General features: G+C 40.2%; 1 protein-coding gene across 2 annotated transcripts in view; it reads left to right on the top strand.

The window, feature by feature from the left end:
- AFF3 (AF4/FMR2 family member 3) overlaps positions 1-26429 on the top strand; it is a 561794-nt gene that overhangs the window by 107931 nt on the left and 427434 nt on the right. Inside the window, exons 5-6 of one of the 2 annotated variants that reach the window (XM_027622824.2) lie at positions 23076-23150; positions 25413-25533. In XM_027622824.2, the coding sequence (XP_027478625.1) occupies positions 23076-23150; positions 25413-25533 (196 nt within the window). The remainder of the gene's footprint in view (positions 1-23075; positions 23151-25412; positions 25534-26429) is intronic. The other variant, XM_027622823.2, reaches the window with a different exon arrangement.

Genomic DNA, 26429 nt, shown 5'->3' with positions numbered 1-26429 from the left:
TATCCAGGTGGGGCTCTCTCCTCTCAGGGGGATTTGTCCTATCATCTCTCAGTCTGACTTCCCAGCTGGCCCGGCAAGACGACACTTCCCAAGCCCTGAAACTGTGTTTCCTAACACTGCTTTCGCTTGTGATTGTCCATGAGAAAATCCTTTGAAGCAAAGGCAGGCCTGTAAGTATCAGGTGAATGAAACCGGTGCTTGAGCACCCCGGATCTGCAGTGCTCTTGCCAGGTAGGTGTGTTAGATCTGGTGATGCTGACAGCAATTTTAAACACTGCCTCAACATCCTGCTCTCCTCAGGGGTTCATATTGGTCCTCTGGTGTAACTGATAAGGAGGTAAAATTAGAACATTTTCTCCTACTGCTAGTGACTACAAAAGGGGTCTCTTATATATTATTTTCCTTTACTGGTGAGAGCGAGGTCTCCAGGAGCATTTGGAGCTTGTGCAACTCACTCATGTATATTGGCTGAATTAGTAAAATCGTTGCATCTCAGCTAGACTGAACTCTTTCTCGGAGGAAAGGAATGCTGTGATCATTGGGTGGAGCTCTTTGTGCGGAGTACTGTATCAGGGACTCAGGGGAAATGGCACTCCAAGTAATTTGTCACATTTTCTTTCAGGAGATTACAGTCTGATGGGGGAGGTTGTAAGGAACAATTACCAGAGTGCTTAATAACATTGGGCACACAGGGCCCAAATGACTACAGATTTAGAGAGGTCCAGCAGAGAACATAAGGACAGAGAAACATGTGGCGGGGAGGTCAGGAGACTATGGTCAGGGAGGAGAAGCGTTCTATGAAGGAAATGACAAAGGTTGAGAGGAAGGTGGAAGGTTATGGGTCATGCAGGTAGATGGAATCCCACTTAGAAAGCATGGCAGATACAGTTGTGGGGTTTGAAATGGGCAGTAGCATTGAAGCAGATGTTTGCTAAGCTGAAGTATTAGAAATCTCCGTATTTGAGATTTCTGTGAATTAGAACAGTTGAGATGAGCACTTAATTTAACAAACATTTATTCCGTGCCCCTTTGAGCTAGGTATTGAGCTAGGTTTTGGGGAGAACAGCGATGAATACGTGCCCCAGAATTCAGAGTCTCCTGGGGGAGGGAGAAAATGGAAACTAATCTGCTAGATGTGAGCCCAAGGCACCTGGAGCAAGGAGGAGGCAGCAGTGGGTTATGTCAGGGACTGCTTCCTAGAGCAGAGGGACCTTCCAGCAGAGCTGACAGTGAATGGGAGGTGGGGAAAGAGACGGAAGAGGAATTTCAAGTTAAGTAAGAAGGTTAGCAAAGGTGTGTGCGTGAAAAGAAACACGATGCCTTGGGGAGCAGTCCCATGTGCCTGCTATATGGACACATGCAGGAAGGTAACTTCTGTAGAGCTAAGGAGGGAGGCAGGTAGGTCAGCCCCAGTGGGGAAAGGCTTTTTGTCATGCTAAGGCTTCTGGACATGCTCAGGTCTGAAAGAAAATATTTGAAGGTGTGTGAATTTGATAGGATAGCTCCTGGTTACGAGGAAGCCATTGTGGATTTTTGAGCAGGAAAATGACATAATGAAGGTGGTATTTCATTTAACTAATTTAAAATGTAAACACTGTTATAATAGTTTTCTCTCATAAAAGTAAGATAGATTAATTGCAGAAAAATTCAAAAGTAGAAAAACTATAAAGCAGAAAACAGACATGTTGCATAATCCCATGACCCATTTGTAAAAATTAAGCCATTTGAATGCTTTGTTACATTTCAGTCTTTTGTATGCATAGACGTGACACCAGTCAAATCATGGGAAGATTTTGGACTGGTAACCAGCCTCTTTTATCCCCCAACCACAAGCCGTGTGATGTCTTTCACTTGCTCTCTCCAGTGCTTATAAAATGCATGAGAAATAACATCAAAGCTCTCTTTGTATTGTTAATTCACAAAACGGTTGACATTGTTTACTCTTTTCTGTGTCTTTCTGTAAGAGGCTTTTTGCAACTCTTCTCTTTTTGATATGTACATACTTGTATGTTGTTTTGGGGGGTATTGATATCTCCAGATTGTTTTTCAATTTGAAGAAAATTTAAGTCAATTTGATGGATGCTGGAAGGCTGGAATCCTGGGAGGAATGAAATAAGGGGCCACACGGTCTCTTTGGCTGAAATCTTTGGGAGTAAAACCACATGACAGCCTTAGTGTGGTGGGAAAGTAGGCAGGGCATAGGTACAATCGCTCAACTGGGGTGTCCATGGGTGCCTCCACTGGGTCCTGTGTCCTCTGGAGGACCACTTGGGGGGCTCATGGTCCTTCTCTTCTTCTGTCTTGGACCTCACAGCAGAATTATTCCTGTATTGTATTTGCCTTTCTCTTCCTCTCTCTCTCTTTTTGTCTTCCCTTAATGACTTTATGAGGATTTTTTTGGGGGGGCGGTGAGAAGAAATAAGGCCTAGAGTTTTATAGTTTGAAATACTGATTTTGAAAGTATTTCTTCTACCCAAGCCATTTCAGAGTCTACAGAGACCCAGATCAAACAATAACAAAACAAAACAAAAACCCCAAAACACTCCAAGCTGAAGTTGAGAGTGCTGTTCTTGACTTTATTTATAAAATCTGTGTAATTCATATTTGCACCTTCCCCCCATATTTGGATCATCGCCAATATAGTTTTGAATCTTCCATTTTCACTAATATTGTGGGCATTTATCATTACATATCATTACATTTTCCTTGAAAACAGATTCCTAATACTCAATTACATGAATGTACCATAACGTGTTTAGCTATCCTCCTATTGGACATTTAGGGTTTTTTCTCTTAATATTTTATCTGTTACATGAACATGTGCAATGGTGAACATTCTTGTATAGAAGTCATTGCACATATTGCCAGTAATTCCTGATTGGAGGATGTCAGCTTTTATATAGTTCTTGATATATTGCCAAATTTCCCTTTAGAAAGATTTGACCTGTTTTGCTACCAGCAGGAGCATATGAGACCTCCTGCTGCCTTGTACAGTTGTCTGTATTGAGGATTATACTTTTTAGTTCTGTGCCTATTTGGTAGGGAAAAATGGTATTTCTTTATTATTTATTTTTTTCTTTTTAAAAAGTACTGGTGATTTGCTGTTTTTTTACGTTTGGTTATTTTTGTTTCTTCCTGTCTCTCTTTTATTTTTTTTAATTTTTAAAAAAGATTTTATTTGTTTATTTGACAGAGAGCACAAGCAGGCGGTGCAGTAGGCAGAGGGAGAGGGAGAAGCAGGTTCTCCAATGAACAGAGAGCCCAACATGGGGTTCGATCCCAGGACCCTGAGCCAAAGGCAGACACTTACTCGGGCAACCCCCCTCTCTTATTTTTATATTTTTTGTCACTTCGTGTTCATGCCCTCACTCACTTTTATCTGATCTTTAAAACCATTTTCTATATTTATAAGAAATCTTTATATATAGAATAAAACTATTACCCCTTTTCTTATATGTTTTACATCTTTTCTCAGTTTATCTTTAATCTTTTGAAGATAAATTTGTGGGAATTTTATGATGTATAGAAGCATATAATTTCTACATGATCAAATCTGTCAAATTTTTTTTCCATTCTCTTTCATTGCTTTAATGACTAGGAATGCCAGCCCCTTCTTAGATCACAGAAATATTTATCTATATTTTCTTTTTGTTTTATTGTTGCTTCATTTTATTTTTTTTAAGATTTTATTTATTTGAGAGAGAGAAAGAGAGCTGGGGGAGGAGCAGAGGGAGAGGGACAAGCAGACTCTGTGCTGAATGTGGAGCATGACACAGGGCTCGATCTCATGACCCTGAGATCACGACCTGAGCTGAAAGCAAGAGCCGGAGGCCTAACTGACTGAGCTACCCAGGTGCCCCTATTGTTGCTTCATTTTAAAGCAATTATTCTTCAAACTGTTAGAATTTATTTTTGAATATGTTATGAGTAGGATAAAATATTTTCTTTCCCAAATACTGTACTTATCCTAAAACCCAAAAATGGATCTGTAATGATATGTTAAGTTTTTAAAAAGCTGGTAAAGTAATAATGGCCGACACTATATGGGGCGACCCAAGAATTATTAAATAGAAGGAATTGAATGTAGCATGTGGACGGCAGGCACTTCAAACCTACGGCATTGTAAGGATGGTGGCACCATCCATCTTAACAGGGAATTCATGGTCGGGGAGACCATCCGCAGGAAAGAGTTTGATAAAGAGTTGATAAATTTTCTACAGCACTTTATTTTTCAGAGCCCTGGCACACACGTTCAATTTTGATTAGAACCATCTCTTTCAGTGGATGGAACGTCTTTGCGAGCCAAGATGTAGATTAAGTGGTTCAAGGGACAGAGGGGAAATCTGGACCTTGAAAGCTGTATTCCTTGAAGTTTCCTCATTGCTACACCACCCCCATTCCAAGAATGCTTCTTTACTCACAACCTACCTTTGTAACATACTTATGGGTAACAGATAATTTTTGTACCTGTTCATTCACTTGGTTCTCACAACGACCCAGTGTAGAAGGCATGCATGCATTATTATTAGGTCCTTGTTTTTAGAGATTTGAAAACTTATACCAAAAGACATTAGGTGCCTAAGGTCACACAAAGAATATATGTTTTCCTGTTCTTTCATTGAATAAATACTCATCAAGGGCCGGTGGTTTGCTGAGCATTGTTAGGTACTGAGGATACATAGAAGGGAAGGTTCTTGTTCCTTTTTTTTTTTTTAAAGATTTTATTTATTTATTTGACAGAGAGAGAGAGAGATCACAAGTAGGCAGACAGGCAGGCAGGCAGGCAGAGGGAGAGGGAAAAGCAGGTTCCCCACTGAGCATACAGCCCCATGTGGGGCTCGATCCCAGGACACCAGGATCATGACCTGAGCCGAAGGCAGATGCTCAACTGACTAAGCCACTCAGGCGCCTTGGGAAGGTTCTTGTTCTTAATTGAAACAAGGAAGAATCAGACTCTTTCCTTGGTCAGATTTCACTTCTTAGAGCCAGGACTTGGTGTTTGGCGATACCTAGTCATTAGAATAAAAGAAGACTCACATGAGGCAATTAATGTGGGTGACATTGAATACTTCATATATAGTGAACCTGAGTGGTCTTGATGAGATGAGGGATCTTCGGTGGTAATAAGATCAATGTGTTATGTTGCTTTCTAGCTTGGTATCTAATGTATACCTTTTTGAAACTCTTTCTATTGGTACAAGATCAAAAGCTACATAATTTCTTGGTTCTTTGTTATGTAAAGTGTAATTCAGAGTCACTCAGGCTCTTCATTTAAAGAGAAATGTTTTCTTTTTTGATATTCTGATAGAAATGTGCCAACACTATCATCCCTGTAGATAGTTTAGTGTTTGCAGATAAAAGAAAAGGAAAGAAAAATTGGATTTCTGTAGACTTTCATTGTAAGAAGAAAAACTGATTATTCTAATGATTTCATTTTTTTGAATTCTGAGTTGAAAAGAGATTGCTGTATTTGAAAACTAAAGATGGGAGTGAGTTTGTGCAACTGATTTATGTCATTTTAGTTTTGACTTCTGTATTTAATTCTTTTTTTTGCATGTAAGTCTATATATATATATTAGTTGCATTGCTACATATGTATATTTTGTATGTAATGCCACTTTATATTTCCATTTCATCTTACATTATTATTCATTGTTCTTTTATGTGCTCCAACAAAGTCATTGTTTCTATATGTGTTTTCTGATTGACAAGTTGAATAAAGAAATTGATTTTCTTTGGCATAAAACTAAGTATTGGGTCACGCAGGAAAGCCTTTGGAAAACAAATAGAGCAATCCTTTTGTCAAGGCTAATATTTCAGTTTTTCGAGCTACTTGCATGACTAGAGTGATAACCGATCTTAGAACAAGCATTTGATATTGATTTGCCAGTCTGGAGTAACAAGTTACTGCTTCACTTCTTATCAAGAATTAAATCAAAATAATCCTATTCCCTATATAATATGTATCTTGAGAGTTCTCCTGCATGATTTATGTGCTGCAGTGTAGCAGGGATAAATGTTGAAGAATCATATGACTTTAGATAAAGGTTGTACATTACTGCTACATAATTTTATTATATAGTAAATCTTAATTTGATATACACAAAAGGCTGTTGCAGAGGTTCTTAAAAAGTTGAGGGACACATTGTATTTTAAGAATTTGCATCTTTTATTAATCCTGATGAATTCTTAGCCCGTAAGGCTTTTTATTATCCAGTAAAAATCCCAAATGGGAAATACTGATTTGCTTGCAAAACATAGACCTTTTTGCAAATCAGAATTGATTATCATTCAAAGCTGATATTAGAAATAAAAATTCTGTATTGTTTCCTCTTCTCAAAATTAAAATATGAGGCTATAATTAGGTACTCTGTGTTTCATATAAAAGTCAGATAGTATTTTGTTTGCATATTTTAAATTTATTTCCAGAATTTTCCATCTGGTAAATGGTTTGAGTTAATTTCAGAGAGTTGCAAGTAACTCAGATGTTTCATACAGAAATAACAATTCATGTATCCCATATTTGTGTGTATGAGTCTATATGCAATAAGCTTATTGTAGATCAGATATTTAAAATAAATCCAGAGTTAATATTGGATCTTTTTCTTATAACTCCTCTTCCTACCCCAAGGCCATAGAACTTTTAGCATTTTTTTTTTTGATGATATAGGTCTGTTTCTTGCTTATGCTACATGTTGGTAATGTGTCAATGGCAGTGGGGGCTTTTTGTGACAGTGATCCCATTCAGGCACCCAAGTGAAGGAAAACTACGTCTCTGTGCTTCCATATTTGGCAAGGGAGGAGATGTGGATATGACATATGTGAGAATATGCATACCTGTTCCTAAACGAGCTCCCAGCAATTGTGTGTGGAATTGGCAAGCTGGTTCCAAAATATGTATGACAAATATAAAGAGTCAAGAATACCAAGACAATCTTGAAAAAGAATAAGGTTGTAGGACTTACTCTGCTGGATATCAAGACTTTATTACAAAACTGTAGTAATTAAGATATATAGTGTTGGCACAGGGATAGGCAAATAGACAAATGGGATTGAAAAAGGAGTCCACAGAACCACACCTATATGAAGACCTGATTTATGGCAAAAGTTGGCACTGCATAGCAATGGGAAAATAATGGTCTTTTCAACTAATAGAGCTGGGTCATTTGGCTTGCCATGTGGAAAAAAAATGAAACTGACCACTACATCACATCAAAATCAATTTCAGGTGGTTTTTTCCTCCCTGACTTGACATTGGTTTCAGGCATAGTATGAGGTAGTGGTCAAGTTTAATTCATTGAGTTGATTAGATCATTGATAGAACATAGATCATTAACAAGTTTAATATAATATTGCCAGCATCTCAGAAATCTCTCCTGGGCATCTTTCCAATCATTATTCTTTCCCTTTTTTTCCCCAGAGATAGCCATTATCCTGAATTCTAATACTAAAGTTATAGTTACTTGTTTTTGTACATCATACAAATGGAATTATATAGTAGCTATTCTCTGCATTGCTTCTTTCACTCACTGTTGTGTTTGTGAGATTTATTTATGTTGTTGGATATAGTTGTAGTTCTTAAGAAGTGTGGAGTTATGTTTCTCCTCCCTAAAAGTGGAGGATCTATATAAATTATTTGGATTTATTTATTTATTTATTTATTTATTTATTTAGTATGGACTCATGGGTGTTTCTTTTTTACTTTGGGTTATATTCCAATACTATTTTAGTTATTTTCTTGTTCAAATTGCTCCAGCTTTGCCCTATGGAAACTTTTTCAGTTGGCTTCTAGATTTTTTTTGACATATGCCCATCATTAGTGGTGGTGGTCTTGCTTTTTGGTGCTACAAGTTTATTCAGACCTATCTTGTATATTTTCTGTGTCAGTCCTAAAGTCAGCCATTTCTTCAAGAAGCCCTGGTTCCTTTCATTGGAGAATGGTTTTATTTTATTTTTTTAAAGATTTTTATTTATTTATTTATTTGACAGAGAGAGAGATAGTGAGAGCAGGAACACAAGCAGGGGGAGTGGGAGAGGGAGAAGTAGGCTTCCCGCTGAGCAGGGAGCCCGATGCGGGGCTCGATCCCAGGTCCCCGGGATCATGACCTGAGCCAAAGGCAGACGCTTAATGACTGAGCCACCCAGGAGCCCCAGAGAATGGTTTTAGAAACCAAGATCTGAATGCTTGCTCATTGTCACTGAGGTGTTGATGTTTCTAGGCCCAGTCAGCTGACAGAACAAGGACATATATGTGTATATCCTAACCTGTATATATATATATATATACACACACACATATCTATAAATATTTACATATGTATCCACCTGCATATATATTAAGCTGAACATGAGTTCAGGCTGATGTCTCCAGCTCTAACTCATTATCACATGGATTGCATAGATCCTTCCAGCTTCCTCCCCTTTCTTATGTGAAGAAAACTCCAAGGTTTTTTGGCCAATTAGAAGAATGGAGTTGCTATTTACCAAGATGGAGAAGACTGCATGGGAGCAAAATTGGGGTGAACTTCTAGAGTACTGTTATTCTGTCGAATGACGTGAATTAAATAGATAATATTTATCGTAAATGCTAATAAAATATGTATAATATTTATAATTGTGAAATAATTTTTAACTCAGATTGCTACTTTCTTTTGTCTTAAATTACAGTAAAATACATGCAACATAAAATTTACCATTTTAACCATTTTTAAGTGTACAGTTCAGTAGTGTTAAATGCAGCAAATCTCTAGAGCTGTTGTCATCTTGCAAAACTGAAACTCTCTGTCCATTAAACAGTTTGCCATTTGTCTCTCCCCACCCCCCACCTTTGGCAACCACCTTCTGCTTTCTGTCTCTGAATTTGCCTGCTCTATGTGCTTCATATTAAATGGAATCATACAGTATTTGTCTCTTTATGATTGGCTCATTCACTTAGCATAATATCCTCAAGGTCCGTCCATGTTGTATGTACTAGTTTGATAGGATTATAGAACAAAATACCACAGGCGGGATGGCTTAAACAGTAGAAATTTATTTTCTCACAAGGCTGGAATTCCAGGATCAAAGCGTCAGCAGGTTTGGTTTGTTCTGAAGCCTCTCTCCTCAGCTTGCAGATGGCTTCTGTCTTTCCGCCTATTCACATGGTCTTTTCTCTGTGTGCAGACGTGCCTGGTGTCTCCCTGGTAAGTCCAAATTTCCTTTTCTTGGAAGGACACCAGTCAGATTGAATTCGGACCCACCCTAATGAGTCATTGCAACTGAATTGCCTCGTTAGAATCCCTGCCTCCACGTGCAGTCACATTCTGAGGTACTGGGGCTTAGGGCTTCAATGTAGGAATTGAGGAAGGACACAGTTTAGCCAATAAGATTGCAGTATATGTCAAGTGTCAGAAGTTCCTTCCTTATAAGGCTGAATATATTCCACCATATGTGTAAACCACATTTTGTTTATCCATTTGTTGGTCACTTGGGTTGCTTCCACCTCTTGGGTGTTACAAATAACGCTGCTCTGAACATGGATTAACAGATACCTCTTTGAGACTTTGCTTTCAATTCTCCTGGACATATGCCAGAAGTAGGATTGTTAAGTCCTATTGTAATTCTATGTTTAACTTTTTGAGGAACTGCCATACTGTTTTCTAATGCAGCTGCACCATTTTACATTCCCACCGAAGTGTGCACAGGGCTCCAGTGTCTCCACATCCTCGCCGACACTGGTTATTGTCTGCGTCTTAGAGCTGCCATCCTAATGTGTACGAAGTGTGCGAAGAATCAAACACACCAAATAAAAACAAAGGAAAAAGAAAGTTTTATTTCTTCTATTTCTCAGGAATAGCCAGCATTAACATCTTGATATTCTCTTAGTTTTTTTTAATGTATATATGGGTGTATGTGTACATACACATACACTTTTGTATAATTTTAACAAACTTTGATCATTTGCTTATGTAATTTTTGTCCTGTTTCTTTAACATTACATTATGAATATTTCCTGTGTCATTAGGTATTATTGAAATACATGAGTTTTAATGGCTACAGTAAATAATGATTTAATTATTTTCTGATTATTGCACATCAGGTTGCTTCTAGTTTCCCCTCTTATATACAGTTCTTGGATGAAATTTCATCTGCATAAATCTCTTCATTTCTGACAATTTCCTTTGAACAGATTCCTAAGAGGAGATTAGCAAGGTAAAAGATTCTTTTTATTTTTTATTTTATTTTGTTTTTTTAAAAGATTTTATTAATGTGTTTGACAGAGAGAGACACAGTGAAAGGGGGAAACACAAGCAGGGCGCCTGGGAGAGGGAGAAGCAGTCTTCCCGCTGAGCAGGGAGTCCAACGCGGGGCTCGATCCCAGGACCCTAGGATCATGACCTGAGCTGAAGGTAGACACTTAACGACTGAGCCACCCAGGTGCCCCTAAAAGATTCTTTTTAAAGGTTCTGAATATGAATTACAAAATGCAGAACTGTTTTCAGGAACTTGGTTCTGATCTAGGCTCCCTCCAGCCCCATGGGAGATACCACTGTCACCCAACACTTACCAGGATTGAATATAAATTTTCCAACTCACTTAAAAATTTTTTTCTAATTGGGTAGCTAAAAATGGTTTCACTTTGATTTGCTCTGCATTTCTTTATTAGTGAGGATGTGCAGTTGTTACAAATTTATTATTCTTTCTCTTGTGAATTTAATGTGCCTAATAAAATAATTGACATGGATAGAAAATGGCACATTGAATTTGCAGAATTACCAATATTTTCCTAGTATAAGAATAGCATAAGAAGATGCTATTAGTCATAGCCTTCAATGTTTAAGAATGTATGATATGCCTAATATTAAGAGATGTTGCATAAATTAATGGTAATTTCCTTGTTTTATGAGATGTAAATACTAAACAACTTTAAAACATAAATATTTGAAACAGAGGAAATGCATATTATAATCTGAAGAACAATGCATTTTTTAAAAATATTTTATTTATTTATTTGAGAGAGAGAGAGAGAGCATGAGTTGAGAGAGGGTCAGAGGGAGAAGCAGACTCCCCGCTGAGCAGGGAGCCCAATGTGGGACTCGATCCTGGGACTCCAGGATCATGACCTGAGCCGAAGGCAGTCGCTTAACCAACTGAGCCACCCAGCCACTCCCGAAGAACAATGCATTTTTATCTAAAATTCCAACATTATTACATAGTAACTTGAAAAGAAATTAATATAGTAAATACTATTTCTCAAACAGCAAACAAAATTAGACTAGATGAGAGCTAAGGAGACAGTCTGACACAAAAACCTAAGAGAGTACTGATGAAATTATATGGGGGGGAGAGATTAAGAAGGGGGTGGTGTGGATGAGGGAGTAGAATGGATAGTTAACCAGTTTGTAGCCAGGAGAGCAGAATTCAGAGTTTCTGAAGGGCTTTGGCAATTCAGTAAACCCTTTTTGAGGTAAATTGTTATCCTCCTATAAATTGAAAGTCTCAGACACCTCCGTACCCAGGTTTGTGGCCTCTGTACCCAGGTTTGTCGTATTGAGGGTTCTGTATTTCTCTGGAGAAGTAGGCAAGTTGAGTTTATAAGGAGACATTTCCAGACCTGGTATGATATGACCTGGTGTCTTCTGAGTTAGCCCTGGGAATTATGCAGATTATTTGTCTGAAACCCAGATAATATCAGTGTAGATGCAATTAGATGCAAACAGGATGAATACAGTGATTTTTTTGTTTGTTTGGCATGCATAAGTACAGGGGAATTACTGACAGATTCAGAAAGGCTTTGATCAACATGGAGTATGGTTGGATTAAAGTCTACAGGTTAGGTTTATGGAGAGATCTGTTCAGTTCATCCTTGGGAGGAGGAATGAGGGGGGAGGTGGGGACAGAGTCTGGCCTGGTAGGGAGAGCCAGGATCCCAGTAGAGTGTTGCATATAAACCTGTGCTCTATTTACTAATCATTGCCTTAATTTTATGTTTTGCATGTTTATAGATAGTTCAGAAGGGAGAAACAAATTAAAACTTAACACTGTCAATATTTTAAAGATATGTTTGTATTAAAAAAGTAATGTGCTTGTAAAACGTCCAAGCTAGACAGAAGAATATAAGTTCCTTCCCACCCCCTACCACTTCATCGTTCACTTCAGAGTTAAGTATTTTAAGATTTTCAAATGTCTGTAAAAGCACACGTTATTTTATGTAAAAGAGATTATATCATCTATGCTCTTCCACAGCTTATTCTTTCCACTTAATATGTATGACTTGGATATTTTTCCATGTCTGTACTATGAGATCCCCTCCATCCAATGGCTACATAGTCTCCCATCATATGAAAGACCATAATTTGTTAACCAGTCTCCTAAGAATGATATTTAATTGACTTTAAATTTGTTTTTGTTTTGCAGCTTAAATAATGCTGCAGTGACATCCTAAATATGAATGGTATATTACTAAATATGAAATCCTCAGGTCAAAGTCAGTATTTAATGACAGCCTGAGATGGATAAGGTGTGGTATTTCTTTCTGCGTAGTGGGTATTTTAATCACCTCTCTCCAGGCATTAATAATATTTTACCTTGGCGAGCACTTTAACATTTTCAAAGAATTCTGTGTTCATGACTTCATTTGCTTCTTACAACCAGTGATCAGTGTATGGATTGGTTTTATTAACCCTGCTAAGGCATGCAGTGTCTCCTAACTTGTCTATGGCTAGACCTTACCTGGGTCTCCTCATTCTTGGCCTAATATTAATATCTTTGAAAGTAGTGGAGGGTCCTTGGATGTTATAGGCCCAGTGGTAGGAAATGTTCTTGTTCAATGGGATGCTTTGCTAGGTCTTCCCTTTTATATCATTCCAAGTTGATTCTGAATCACTAGCTTTTTATTCAAGAAAGCTTTAAGGTCAGTGATTTTCAGGTAGGTTTCCCATTGAGATATTACAGTATCTTCTATTAATGCATGTAGACTTTTAATTCCGAAGGGACAATATGACATTTCCGTGTCTCTTTATGCCAGTCATTTAAAGAATTATTTGGTAAAACGTAGCTTTATCAACTCCTTGAGGCTGCTGCTTTCAGAATGTATCTGAAAGGCCTTTATGTGTCATAGCATATGCTTTCCTGTTCTGAGAAGACCAGATAAATCTACTTACAGTAGTGCCTATCCTTTCTGGTTATTCAGTGAAAGGAGGGGTTGAGTGAAGATGAATGTTGGCAATTCAGCCATCCGTCCATTCATTCAACAAATGGTAACTGAGTGCCTAATGTAAGCCAGGGATTGTCCTCAGCTAATTCTGAGAGGTGAGGACACTGCAGTCTAGTGGAAGGAGACCCTTAGGCACTCTGAAAGCTGGGCAATCAAGATGGAAGCCCACAGAATGAAATCGTCCTGCTAACTCAGCAGAAGGCTAATTGATTTTGAATTGCCAGAGATCAAAGATGAAGAGAGAAGTCAAATGTTTCTTCTCCTGTCTCTCCCTCTAGTATGTGCCCCTAACTTCCCAACCTGGTTCTGGGCACAGCATTTTGAGAAAGAAGAACCTTCTTGTAGACATTCTTCACAATAAATTTATCTTAATGGCACAGAGCCGCCACCTGTATTGCCTCTGACGTTGGATTTACTCTCTTGTGTGTGGTTGTATATTAGACACATTAAAAAAGACAGAAAGAGTAAGGAGTGAGGGAATAGAGGAAAGGAGAAGGGGAGGAGGGTATTTTAAGATAGCATGAAGCAAATATGTTGGCAGAATACGTATGAGTGTCCTCTTTATAACATTTCTTAAAGAACTGTGATAATTATCATCATGTGCAGGCAGCCCCATAATATATAATATTCCTAATGTTCTAGGGATCTAATAAAATTTTTTTATGATAGATTACATGTCTAATTAAAATTGGGAACTAGTGAATGATACATCAGCCTTAGGAAGACCCCTTGGTTTTCTGACACTCTGTTATATGGATATTTAGAATTAATCATCTTTACTGTCACTAGCACCTAATAAATTATAGAACTATAGAGTTCAAATAATTCATAATTTTTAACATCTTCCTCTAAGTCAAGCTTAATCGACTATAGAGCTTTCACCATGGTAAGTTAGAGAAATGTCCTCAAGAATGGGTATTTTTTCATGTCTAGCAGGCATTTTGTATATAGTAAGTGCTAATTAAATTTTTTTGAATAAAAATATATTTGTAAACACTTCAGTTATTTTTAATATCCAGAACTTCTGTGGAACTTAGAATTTTAATTCTAACAAGGTTACTGCTTAGCAACTAATTTAAATTTTCCAAGCCTCATTTCTCCATTGAAGACAGGCATTTATCTGTAAAATGAACAGAAGAATGTTTATGGCACACAGATTCTGTTTCATTTTTATATTTGCATGTTCATTTATTAAAATTCTGTGTTTTTCATAAATAAGGGCTACATAACAGTTTGTCGAGAGGGATAATAAAATAACAAAACTTTCTTTACATACTTCCCAGCACCAAACAGTTGCTCAGTATTACTATTAATATGATTCCCATTGTTATACTCTACAACCACAAAGAACATTTTAAGACCCAGGCTTTGAATGGATTTTTATCCTGTTTGTTCAAATTGTGGTATATATATGTATATACGCTAAATTTTGAAAAGGAATGAGAAAAAATTTTAAAAATTATTTACCATGTATTTTTAAAGTACTTGGAGTATTATTTTCAGTGCCTCCTCCATGCCAGGCAGTGTTCTAGGTGCTGGGAATACAGAAGGTATTTACAGAAAGTCGACACAGGTCCTCTTCCGTGGAGCTGAACATTTAATGGAGGATTCAGATAATTCATGTAAGAAATGTGATTAGAGGGAGAGTATGGGGTTCTATGTAGAGCATACCCCTGGGCTCTAAGAGAGGCCATAGTGTAGAGATTGGGGGAGTTCTGAGCTGACATTGGAGAGATAAGCAGGGACCAGGCCCTGCAGGGTCATGGTTGCCAGATTTGGATTCTGTCCAAGGGAGGGTGGAGCATACAGTGACATGATCAAACTGCTATTTTAGGAAACACCACTTCACTGTGGAAGGGCAAATGACAGGAAGAACAACTGGGAGGCCCTGTAGGAGGCACTGTGAAGAATTAGGAGAGAGCCACTGGTGGCGCAGACTGAGGTCGCGGCGGTGGAGAAGGAAGAAGACAGTTGGACAAATTTGAGTGATATTGACAGGACTGAGGTATTGACTGGATGCCCTTGTTTCTGACCCAAGCAACTATGTGGGTAGTGGTGCCATCCACCAACATAGGCAACAGAGTGGAGGCAGAGGCTGGGGTCAGGGAGTGGTGAATAAGCTATGTGTAGACTTGCTGGGCTCTGTGTAACTGTGGGAAATATGACTTGAGAAGATCAGGTGGATAGTTGCATAATTGGGTCTGGAGCCTAGAAGAGAGATTTGGTCTTGGAGCCTTGCACATCACTAATATAAAGATGGCACCTGAAGGCAAAGAATGAATGACATCACCAGGAAGACTGTCACATGAGAAGAGACCCGGCCTAGACACAAGGTCTTGCCCCGAACCCTGGGTGGCAATGAACTCTAAAGGAATGGCATAAGAGTAGAGACATGGATAGCACACTCAGGAGTAGCCCAAAAGGCAGGAGGTGAAACATGAGTATAGATTTCCATAGAGCCTAGGGAAGAAAGCTTCTCAAAAGGCAATGGTAGCTGTGCAGGAGGTTGGGGAGTGAAAAGTATCCATTGAATGCCTAGTGGGGAAGTTGTGACCTTGCTGTGAAGAGCAGAGCCGGATCACATGGGTTTAGGAAAACCAGGAATTAGAGAGAGACAGCAAATGTGGATAGCTCTGCAGAAAACAGTGGCCAATGGAGAGCAGCAGCCAGAAGGGGACAGCGGCTCAGGGAGGACTTGCCATTTTTTTTTTTTTAGAAGATAGGAGGGCCTTGAATGGGTTTATTAATTGATGAAAAAAAACCCAGTGGAGACCAAGATGGCGACTAATTAGGAGAAAGTGGCATCTGTGGGAAGGCGGGGTTGGGGGCAATAGGCTTCAGAGTCCAAGTGGGAGAGTTAGCCTGAGGAGGAGAAAAGAGGAAGTGGGGGGAGGAGGATGTAAGGCCTGAGGTGGCAGGTGAGGTGAGAAAAGTTGGAGGATGTTAAGTTGAGGGAGCATCTGCCCATTGGCTTCTGTTTCCCTGTGACTGAGGAACTGGGCCCAGGTCTCATACCCCAGACCTGCATTCCTGGCGACATAGAGGCTCCATCCTCTCAGTGGTTTTGTGTTCTCATGCAGACACTGAGGATTTAATTTTCCTCTTCCCTCCTCCCTTTACCCACCAAGACTTCTAGCTAAGCCAATAAACTGCTCTGTAGTAAAATAGGTCATTCTCATCTTCAAAACAGGATCTCTTTCCCTCTCAGATGAATTAATAGGTCTATGTACCCCTGAAACAAATAATACATTATATGTTAATAAAAAAAAGAATAAAAAAATTAAATTAATAAGTCTACTATAGTAGTTGCCATTTATGTTTCCTACATGGTAGACCCTAATGGTTGGTCTGTCAGATTCCTTTGACATCAGAAGGTATTTGAGGACACGCATATTCCTTTAATTCTCTCTTTCCTTAAAGTTAGCTCTATTTGCTTTCATTCTAGCCCGGGGCCAGTTCTGTACCTCACAGGTAAATTAATTCAGTTCAACAGATGGAAGTGGCTCAAGTTAACTCTTAACTCCTTTTCAGAAATCCCATTTCAACCAGATAGTGCATGTCATTAGTGGTTCTGGGAGGAAAAGAAGTTGAACAGTTGGATTCAGGGAGAACAGGAGCCCTTCTTTAATGGCTAATGTTCAGGGTCTTAGGGCTTTCTGTGTCCAGAAGCCTGACCCAACTGATATCAGGAAGTTATATGAGAGGACTCAGCCACCCTTCTGCTCTCTGGTGTAAGGCATCACATGCACGACCCTGAGTGGCTACACAGGGATTGTAGGGAAGGGCGTCATGGTTAAAACATAAGCATGCTATAAATTATGACTCCTCCTTGTCTACGGCTGTAAAATTCCTAGGAGTGGAAGTTTAGAAACTGATGCTGTAAAGTAAAAATGAAATTTAACTGAGCATTTGGTGGAGGAAAAGTACTTTATTGGCTTTAACATGAGAAGTCCTGGGAGTAAGCGTCCTTCTAATAATGTATGCTGTGATTGACACCAGAGAGCGGCTGCTGGCTGGACGTGAGCTCTTTGAAATAGCGTAGTAGGGACTTTACAGGTGGGTCTCGTTTGGTTAGGTTACTACTGCTTTTGTGAAGCTCTGCTGCATCTTTATATTCTAACAAGGAGAAGATGGTAAATCAGAGTAATTGCTTCATCCCAAGGCACTTTTGTATTTTAAAGGAAAAAGGTCCTGTTAAGAAACTCAAATTAACTTCTCTGTTTATACTATGTGGAAAAACTCTTTGAAAGCTGCTTGTCATACAACCTGGTGGTTTATTTATAATGGAACAATTCCATTAGAACCTGACACTTGTTCTCATGGCATCAAGACTTAAGATCCCTCAGGAAAAGCATTTAACCCTTGGAAATGCAAAGCTGTCATTTATCTGTCATCTCTCTAAAAACTCACTGGAGGGTATTTATAAGAGAGAGTTGGAGCAGTCATCATTTCCACTGAGTTAGAAATGGAGTTAGGACTCACTAAATGATCAGTAAAGAACTGATGAATGCCCAGCACCATATTGCAGAAGCATCGTGTCTTTATTAGTGTAATTATGGTATTCCCTAATTTTTAAGAACGTCACCATACGGAATTCTGGGACTGCAGTATTAGTTAATTGCTAGTGCTAACTCATTTGAATTGCTTATCCCTGTTACATTTTATAAGTTTTATAGGAATTCTTAGAGTTAACACTTATCAACCAAGGAGAGTTAGCCAATCTTAGAAGAATGAACTGAAATGGTCATGATCTGAAAATTAACACCCTTCTGCCTGGCATTTACTAGCAAAAGATGGGGATACCATTTGTCAAAGCCTGTCAGTGAGCAGGTTCCTCAGGGAGCCAGCGGAGCAGAGTCTAAGAATTCAGTTTCTGGTGCCAGACTGCCTGGCTTCAGACCCCAGCATTGTTGCTCACTGGCTATGAGACTTGTACAAGTTAGTTAACCTCAGAGCCTCCCGTTTCTTCACTGGTAGATGGGGATAATGTCTCTTGGGGTTTTGAAAACTACTCAGTGAAATAATGCATGTAAAGTGCTTCATGCAGTGGCTGCATGTAGTAGTAAAGTATTGTTCTTATTAGCAAAATTTAATATGGGCCTGATGGGTTCGGGAAGATGTTATAGATGATCCCCAAAGCCTGTTTTTCTGTGGAATATTTGTGGGCTAAATTTGTCTGTGGGGGTTCATTATTTTGTGACTCCTGTTTCCTAGTTTCACCAAAGCTGTGGTACAGGACAAGTGATTCTGGCACGAACCACCCTCAATTCTTTTCCCATTCTTGTAGAACAGATTGGCAGACCTGAGGCAGAGATCTGTAAATGCTCTCAAAGAGAGTTTTTAAGCCTGCATTAAGATTGACATCACCTTTGTGATCAGAGACAAACAAGTAAGATGGGACTGACCTTTCCAAGGTACCTATGGTAGAAATAATATTGGGGGTCATACTTACAAAGCTGTTGGCAAAGCCAGTGATGTGATGCTGCTGGGGGAAAATGGAGTAAAGAGGTATGGGAATGTCTAGTATAAGTGAGCAGGGCAGAGTGATGTTCTTCAGGATTTAAGGGTTTGTTATATGCACCATTGTTGACCAGTCCTCACTCCTCAGCAGACCTTTAACTACCAACCTCACCATTGTTCTCACCATTACCACCCCACCCCTTCCCACCACCCCACCGCTACAACTCTTCCCACTACCATCGCTCCCATGACTACCACCCCCATGACCATCATTATCAACCCCCCAACATCCCATCCCCTCCCACTTCCGCCAACCCCTCTTACTGCCGCCACCCCCACCACCCCCTTCATCCCCACCCCCACCCCCATCATCACCACCATTACCTCCGTCACCCCCCACCCCATACCTCCTTCCTCTTCACCACCCCTACCAACGTCATCCTTCCTACCCTTCACCCCTCACCCCCAGCACCAGCACCAGCACCATGGCTACAAGCGTTCAGGGCCTTGAAGGACTCCAGTTGGGGGATCCTTGCCTCTTTACCAACCCACCTTGTCTCTGTCTGACTTGCTTCTCTCACCTGCTCACTCTGACCACCTTCCTGTCTTTCAGTCTCCCAGCTCTGTCTGGAGATTAAGAAAGGAATTCGCAAGTATACTTCAACAGTCTTGCTTTTCTCTGACTGAAGAAGGGATTACTGATCTTTTATCATTTGCTTTATAAATAGCAAGAGATGATAATTAGTTTGACTCATTAAGTTTAAAGCAATTGTTATAATTTTGCAGTGTTTGATTAAGTTTCTTTAATTATACACAGTTGTTGATGTTTCTGCTCCAAAGAACAGGAGAATTTCTGCGAAACATTATTCTCTCTACTTAGTGCTTTTTCTCCTTCCTGTTTGCCCCTGTGGCTGCCAGTGCACGCTCCAGGGGCAGGTTAGCATTTTGTCCAAGGACTCGTGAGTGTCTGAAAAGATTGTCTTCTCTGTGGTCGAGGTGTTCAAGGCCCGTCCTGATGCAAACTGTAAAGGAAGGGACAGGGTGTCTTTTATTCTTCCCTGCGTCCCCCCTTCATTTATTTACTCCAAACCTGACCTGCTCCAGGAAGGGGTCAGATAACCTTATTTAGGGTAAGATGACAGGGTAGCGGTAGAGCAAACCAAGCAAATGAAACTTGAAATGTGGAATTCCAGCTGGTTAAAAAACTGGGATGGTGTGGGGAGGGCAAAGGTCACCCCCTCCAAATACTGTCAAAGGCCACTTAATAGTAATTTGTGTATCTTGAACTTTTAAGCTCTTCTTCCCTTCACTGTCTTCCACCTGCCCTTTCCTCAAGACCCAGCTCAAAGGCAGTCTTCTGCAGGAAGCGCTCCAGATTCCCTGCGCTCCCTTCTGCAATGCCCCAACCACATGCTGTCAACATGCTCTTTTAGAATGGGCGCCTTCCCCCTTCTCCTGTCTCCTGAACCATAGCTTCTTAGCAGCAGGAAAGGCCAGTCTCAGCCCTCATTGTCTCCCCTGTATCTAACACCATGGCTTTCAGGAAATGCTTTTGCACGGAAGTGAATTGTATTTCTGCTATATGAAGAGGAGAGTAGTTTTTAACCATGAAGAACATGGTAACTGTCTTCAAAAGATTGGTGAGAGGTGGTTCTCTCTCTTCTCCTTGAATTTACTTGTTTTTCAGACCTCAACTCTGGAGACATGCCCGTAGGTAGGACACACAATGTGTGTGTGTGTGTGTGTGTGTGTGTGTGTGTGTGTGTGTGTGTGTGTGTGTGTGTGTGTGTGTGTGTGTTTTAAAGACGAAAACACTGACGATTCTAGTCAAGGGGTACAATTAGCTATATATACCTTTGGCTGAAAGCCTCCTCCATGGGAAATGCGGTTTGTTTTCGGCGAATGTTCAGATGTAAACAGGCTGCATGTGGATGGCTGCTGGAGGGCAGAAAGCAGCCCCTCCTGGCCAGCCGGGCCTTCCGGGTCCAACCCAGGCTCCGCTGAGCGGGCGGCCCCACCAGCTCCAGCACCTGTCCCCCCAGTAGGGCTGCGTGGGCAGAAAAGGGAGCAGGCTGAGGGATGGGTAGGATTTGATGAAAATGGTGATACCAGCAGCCCAGGCTGGCTTATTATACTTCAGAGTCTGTAATTTTTAAATTCACTCATCTATGCTCTAGGCCACTCTTCTGTATTACAAGTATATCCTTTTATCTTGTGGACTGTGGAAAGAAATTGATTTTTGTCTTTTGTTTTTTTGGGGGACTTTTACAAACAATTTTGACAACCCAGCCTTTATTCCAGAATTTTCCTTTTAGTTCTCTCTGAATGCAGAGTAGCTTCCCTATGTCTCATTTGTCCTATTTTGCTTTTGTGAGGCTCACATTCACTGTTTATTGATAGTGCGGGTTTGTAGACATCAGGGTTTAGGAAGTGTGCCCACCTTTCGCTCCTGGGTGCTCCTCTTCCATGGATTGACATTGCTGTCCCTTCTATATGATGGCTTCTTTATGACATTGTTTTGATGATTGAACTCTTATCCTAAGTTCCTTGATCTTTAAAAAAGTTAGCCCCATAGTGATATCCACCATCCTTGTCTTTCTCCAAGGGACATTGTAAGGATAATTTAGGGACCTATGTGTGAAGTATTTTGAGCTCAGTAGAAGGGAGAATCCATCAGACTCAAAGGTATTACTATTACTTGGTTTCATACTATTACCATATGATCAAGAATACATTAATTTTGGAAATGGTGATAATTTCATGTTTGGAATTCTATTCTACCTAATCAGCATAATTGGCTTTGGCCTAAACCCTACACTTACCTCATTTTATAGATTAAAAACAAATAAAGGGAAATGATCAGAAATGTTTTTACTACATTTTTCATTGGCTGTTTTTTTAATTCTAAAAATAAATAAGTCTTTTAAAGGGAGCTGATTAAAAAGGTTCATTTCCTGGGAATGTTATGCATCTGCAATAAATAATAAATAATATTGTAGCAGTTGGCTGCCTCCACTTTCATACAAAATAAATAAATACATTTGGTGACATACATTTGAGGAGTGTGATTCTTATAATTTTCATGGAAATAAGGAATAACTTTACAGATGATAGAGATTTTACCATCTGCTAGTAACAACAACAACAAAATAACACAACTCATAACATGAGGCTCTTACTGAGTCTTAACGTATATATTGGCATGCCAGGAATCAGAATTCTCTACAACTTTAGTCAGCCATCCCCAGGGAAGCTGACATGACTTCCAGCATGTCAGGGGAAAGGTTCCTTTGCTTCTAAAGCAAATGGCATGGTCTTTACATTGCTTGAATGGCAAAGGAGGGAAGAGGACTGAGTTTTAATGGTGAGAGATCAAGAGAAAGGCACTCTCTGGAATTGTAAGTACCTGCACAGATTTCACTGGTAATTAGTGGAATGGTGGACTCACTGTTGGGAAGATACTGTCTTTATGAGTTAAAACATTTAGTGTTGGTAGAAAAGATAAGAGTTCAGACACTTAGAGAAAGATGGCGGGTGGCAAGTCCAGACTCTCTCTACAGTGACATTTGCTTTAAGCAGATAACATTTTATTTTCCAAGGCCTGACATGACTGGTGGGGGTTGTGGTTCTAGTGAAGGAGAAGGAGTCAGGTGGGTCACCATTAGGAAGAGTTGAATGCTCAGTGAAGGCAACAGAGCTGCCTTCCAAGGAAGGAGAAGAGAAACCAAAGGGAAGGCATTGAAGAAGTATTGGCTCTCTCTTTGGGTTTCCTTTGCTCTCTTCTGGAGAAGGTGGGGATGATTGTCATTTTTGGTCTTTCTGGTTTCATCTGGTGGCATGGAGGGTATTGCAGGCACAAGCATCATGGCAGTCCCATAAAAGATGGTCAGTGCATTTCTATTAGCAGGCTATGTGTGGGTGGTCCTGAGGGTATTCAGTCCTTCTTAGTATGAGAAGGCATAAGCTGGGTGTGCAGGCAGAGCCTCATTAGAGAACTTTAGCAGCAGGGGTGTGTGTCTTGGAATGCTTTTGGTTATCTTTAAATGGATTGGGGAATGAGGCAGCTTTAGTTAAAGAGGAGCAGCTTGCCTCTCCCCTCCAGCTTCCCCATATTTTGAAGTGATTCTTACTCTCTGACCCTGAAAATGTAGTAAGTCTGATAGCTGCCTAATTGATTATGGCTTTTAGCCTAATGCTAAACCCATGGGGCAAAGTAGGTAGAGTTTATAAATTTGTTTTCATTGCTATACTCTATATCGTCCCTCCCTTTTGTGTTACACTTCCTGTTTGGACCCTGATGTCCTGTGCCCTTTCCCCTTGGCCTTTGGCAGAAATGTTGACAAGCTCATGCACGTTCAGATACCAAGGGCTGGTCAGGTTAAAGTGTTTCCCCTTCTTGTGGTGTCTACATTTCTTACAGGGGTGAAGACATCTTAAACCAGAGGAATGACTCTCTAGTTGTGGAATTTCAATCATCAGCCAGCCGATGCAGGAGGTATTATTTTGGGCATGGGGGCCTCTCAGAAGCCCTGAAATCATCCTAAATGACCACCTGCCTGCTCCATGTCACATAAGGCCACTTCATGCATCACACCTGTCTTGTGTGTGTGTTGGTTTGATCTGCCTGAGGTCAGCGAGCATGTTTGTGGAAGTCTCTGTGCATGGAGTTCTGCACAGTAGGTGCTTTCCAGATGTCCGTACGTGCCGGAGAGGGGAAGAAGTGCAGTGCATGCAATGCAAGCTTATTTTTCTTACTGCGGATGCTGGTATTGGTCCCAAAGTGAGCAGGTTCATAGTAAAACTCCAGTTTACTTCTTTGTTAAAGCTCACTTCATGCCCATCCACAGCATGAGTCGTGTGTTGTCAGAGCAGTCCCCATTTGAAATCCATGGAACGTTCATGAAAGCTGGGATTTCATATTGCAAATGTCCACAAGCAGGGCAGGACAATCATAGCCTCTTCTTTGAACTGGAAGCCTGGTTCTGTGAATAAGAGTGTCATTTTCATCTTATGCCTCCCTTCTGCCAGTCACTATCACCGTAGCGCCCAAAGAGTTCTTAGTGATGGCAATGTTGGAGCTGTGAGCCTCTCAGCTGGTAAGGCGGTGGCTGTAGCCTCCGTTTATGTGAAGGTCACTGGTTGGATTCCCCAATCTAATAACTTTGGGTAACGTACTAAAGATGAATTAAAATGCTAATTGGTGACATGTTCTGGGTATTTTAACATTCCCTAATCTTAAATGTAAATGAAAAGCCTTAGGTGTTCTCACAGCCTTGCTGGAAGCGTATTTAGCATTGCCCCTTAGTGAATTTAAAGTATATTCTGTCCACCTGGGCAGAGCTAGAAGGATAAGCAGTATTTATTTTATGATCATTTTATTTGTGTCCTCTACAGCTACATGACACGCTGTTCTCTCTTATACTCAGGATAGCAGTTTAGCTAAAACAAAACGGGACAAAACAGAATCTCGCTCTTTTCATATGTTTCTGTAAACCCACAGCTCCTTTCATTATTATTTAAAAGTGGTACATTGGAGTTTGGGCACCTAAAGCTATTCCAAAGCCATTTTGTAGATTACCTTCACGTTTAAACCTTATAATGCCATGAAACATCCCTGTTTTATAATGAAGACACTGGGGTGTAGAGAGATTGTGTGGCTTCTCTGTCATCATGTCGCTGGTTACAGGAGAACCAGAGTCAGTAGGCAGCTGTCCTGGCTCCCAGCTCAGGCACCTGTGCATTAGCCTCGGTGGGAGCTCGAAGCAAAACAAGGTCACTTAAACCAAATGCTTCTGCTAGGAAATGAAGACAATGCTCATTCTGAGGGACCTGCCAGTTCTCCACCGAGGCTGGATGTCTTTATATACTGAGCTGAAAAAACAAGTGTATTTCCTTCCTTCAGTTAATGGGTCACTTCCTTATTAGTAGTTGAATTAGCCTCTTTATTTTCTCCTTATGAGGGGGAAGGAGCACTATTTCTCCCTTAGTCCTCCCAGTTATCTGGTGTCTGGTCACTTCATAATTGTATTTTGGGAGAATAGATATTAATTTTCTTTAACAAAAAGGCTGAGATCCTTGATGACACACCATAATTCAATTTCCACTCTCTCCGTGTTTCCTGCACCCCTTCCTCCTGGCACATTTTTCATAGTTAGGAGGAGTGATAGTGTCAAATATATCAGAAGGAAGAATTGATTCAGTAGTAGTTTGACGACTTGACTGATTAACAGAGATCAGAAGAAGGCTCATAACTGTGAAAACCACTGCAGCATGGAGTTTTAACAGCTCTTTAGGGAGCTAGTTAATGAAAGAATCAGTACAGAAACAGCCATGCAAAAGAAAAAAAAAAAAAGAAAGACAAGAACAGGAGCATTCCCATATAACACTCAGAGGCTATGTCATAAGGGGAAATAGGCTCATAATTTCTATTTACACATCGCTGTAATTACCGTCTGCCTTAAGATTACTTTCAGTCTTCTGTCAAAGTTGCTTAGATATTTCCTGTCTTACATATCAGGCAGAGAGGTCTAGTACTGGTTGGAACTTGCCGTAAGGATTTTTTTTTCCTCCTGAAGAATGTAATTATCAGACACCCAAGCTCCTACTGCTTGATTAGACTGGCTCTAATCTGATCCTTGTTCTCCTTATCACGGCCATTCGTCCATGAACCAGACTTCTGCACTCAGGTGAATGTTCCACTGGGCTTTAGCCTTTAACTTTTTCCTGTGTGGTTGTTCTTTTCTTTCTCCTCATGCAGTGTCTATGAACCAGATAGAAATGTGCTACGGAGGAAAGAGCGAGAAAGAAGAAATCAGGAAACTCAGCAGGATGATGGCACATTTAATTCGAGTTACTCCCTCTTCAGTGAACCCTACAAGGTAGATGGTTTTCAGTTGTTCATCTTCTCCCTCACTTGTACCTCTCCCCCGTGATGACAGTCTCTCCTGGAAGAGTTAGCCAACCAAACTTCAGCTGCTTTTCTGCCTCTTCAGCCCAGGAAGACAGCTCAGCCATTCAGAATGGGGTCTTCTCCCACAAATATTGGTGTCCAGTTCACACGACTCAACTGCCTGTTCCCTCAGTAAAATGTAACTTTTGCTTAATAATGAGAGCTGCTTGCTGTGATTTTTATCCATAGTATAGACTTCATTTCTGCATTGATTTTCAAAGTCAATGCCACTTGTAATGTTTTTTTTTTTTTTTCCCCTAAGCTATTCGGAAATAAAAAGAGATTGGGTAACCTATTTGCCACACATGGGTCATACTGCGGTCAGGCTACCTGATAGGGTAATGAGAAAAAAACTGCTGGATTGTTTCTCATTTACACCAAAGGCCAGAGATACAAGCTGTCTTCCAAAATGAAAGACCTTCTGAGATTTCACTAATGTCTAAGGCCTGCACGGAACTATGGGTAGTTTAGGCTGGTGTCTCCTTGCACATTGAGCCCTGTGTTCATTTTAAGCTGTATGCTGACTTCTTCTGCCTGTCACTCTGGGTTTCTGACAAGAATCACTATATATTTAGAAACTGGCAGCAGAACAATTTGAGCCAAATTTGAATTTTTAAGAAAAGCTTCCAGAGGGACTATAAAAAGGAGAAGAAACCCTAATCCTGGAAATCCTCAATCCCGATGGTTTTGTGAAGCTACGGTGGTATATTTTCTGATTTCCATAGCTGCATCACCCCACCGAGGATAGATTCCCTTTTGATGTAGTCTGAGGCTCTTAACGGCTTCCTGGTCCTGGTGCGATGCAGTGTGGATGGACTTCAGAGA

The sequence above is a fragment of the Zalophus californianus genome, chromosome 8 (genome assembly GCF_009762305.2).
Source record: "Zalophus californianus isolate mZalCal1 chromosome 8, mZalCal1.pri.v2, whole genome shotgun sequence".
NCBI lineage: Eukaryota > Metazoa > Chordata > Mammalia > Carnivora > Otariidae > Zalophus > Zalophus californianus.
Note: the sequence above shows the minus strand (reverse complement) of the source record. Positions and strands in the feature narration are given on the sequence as shown.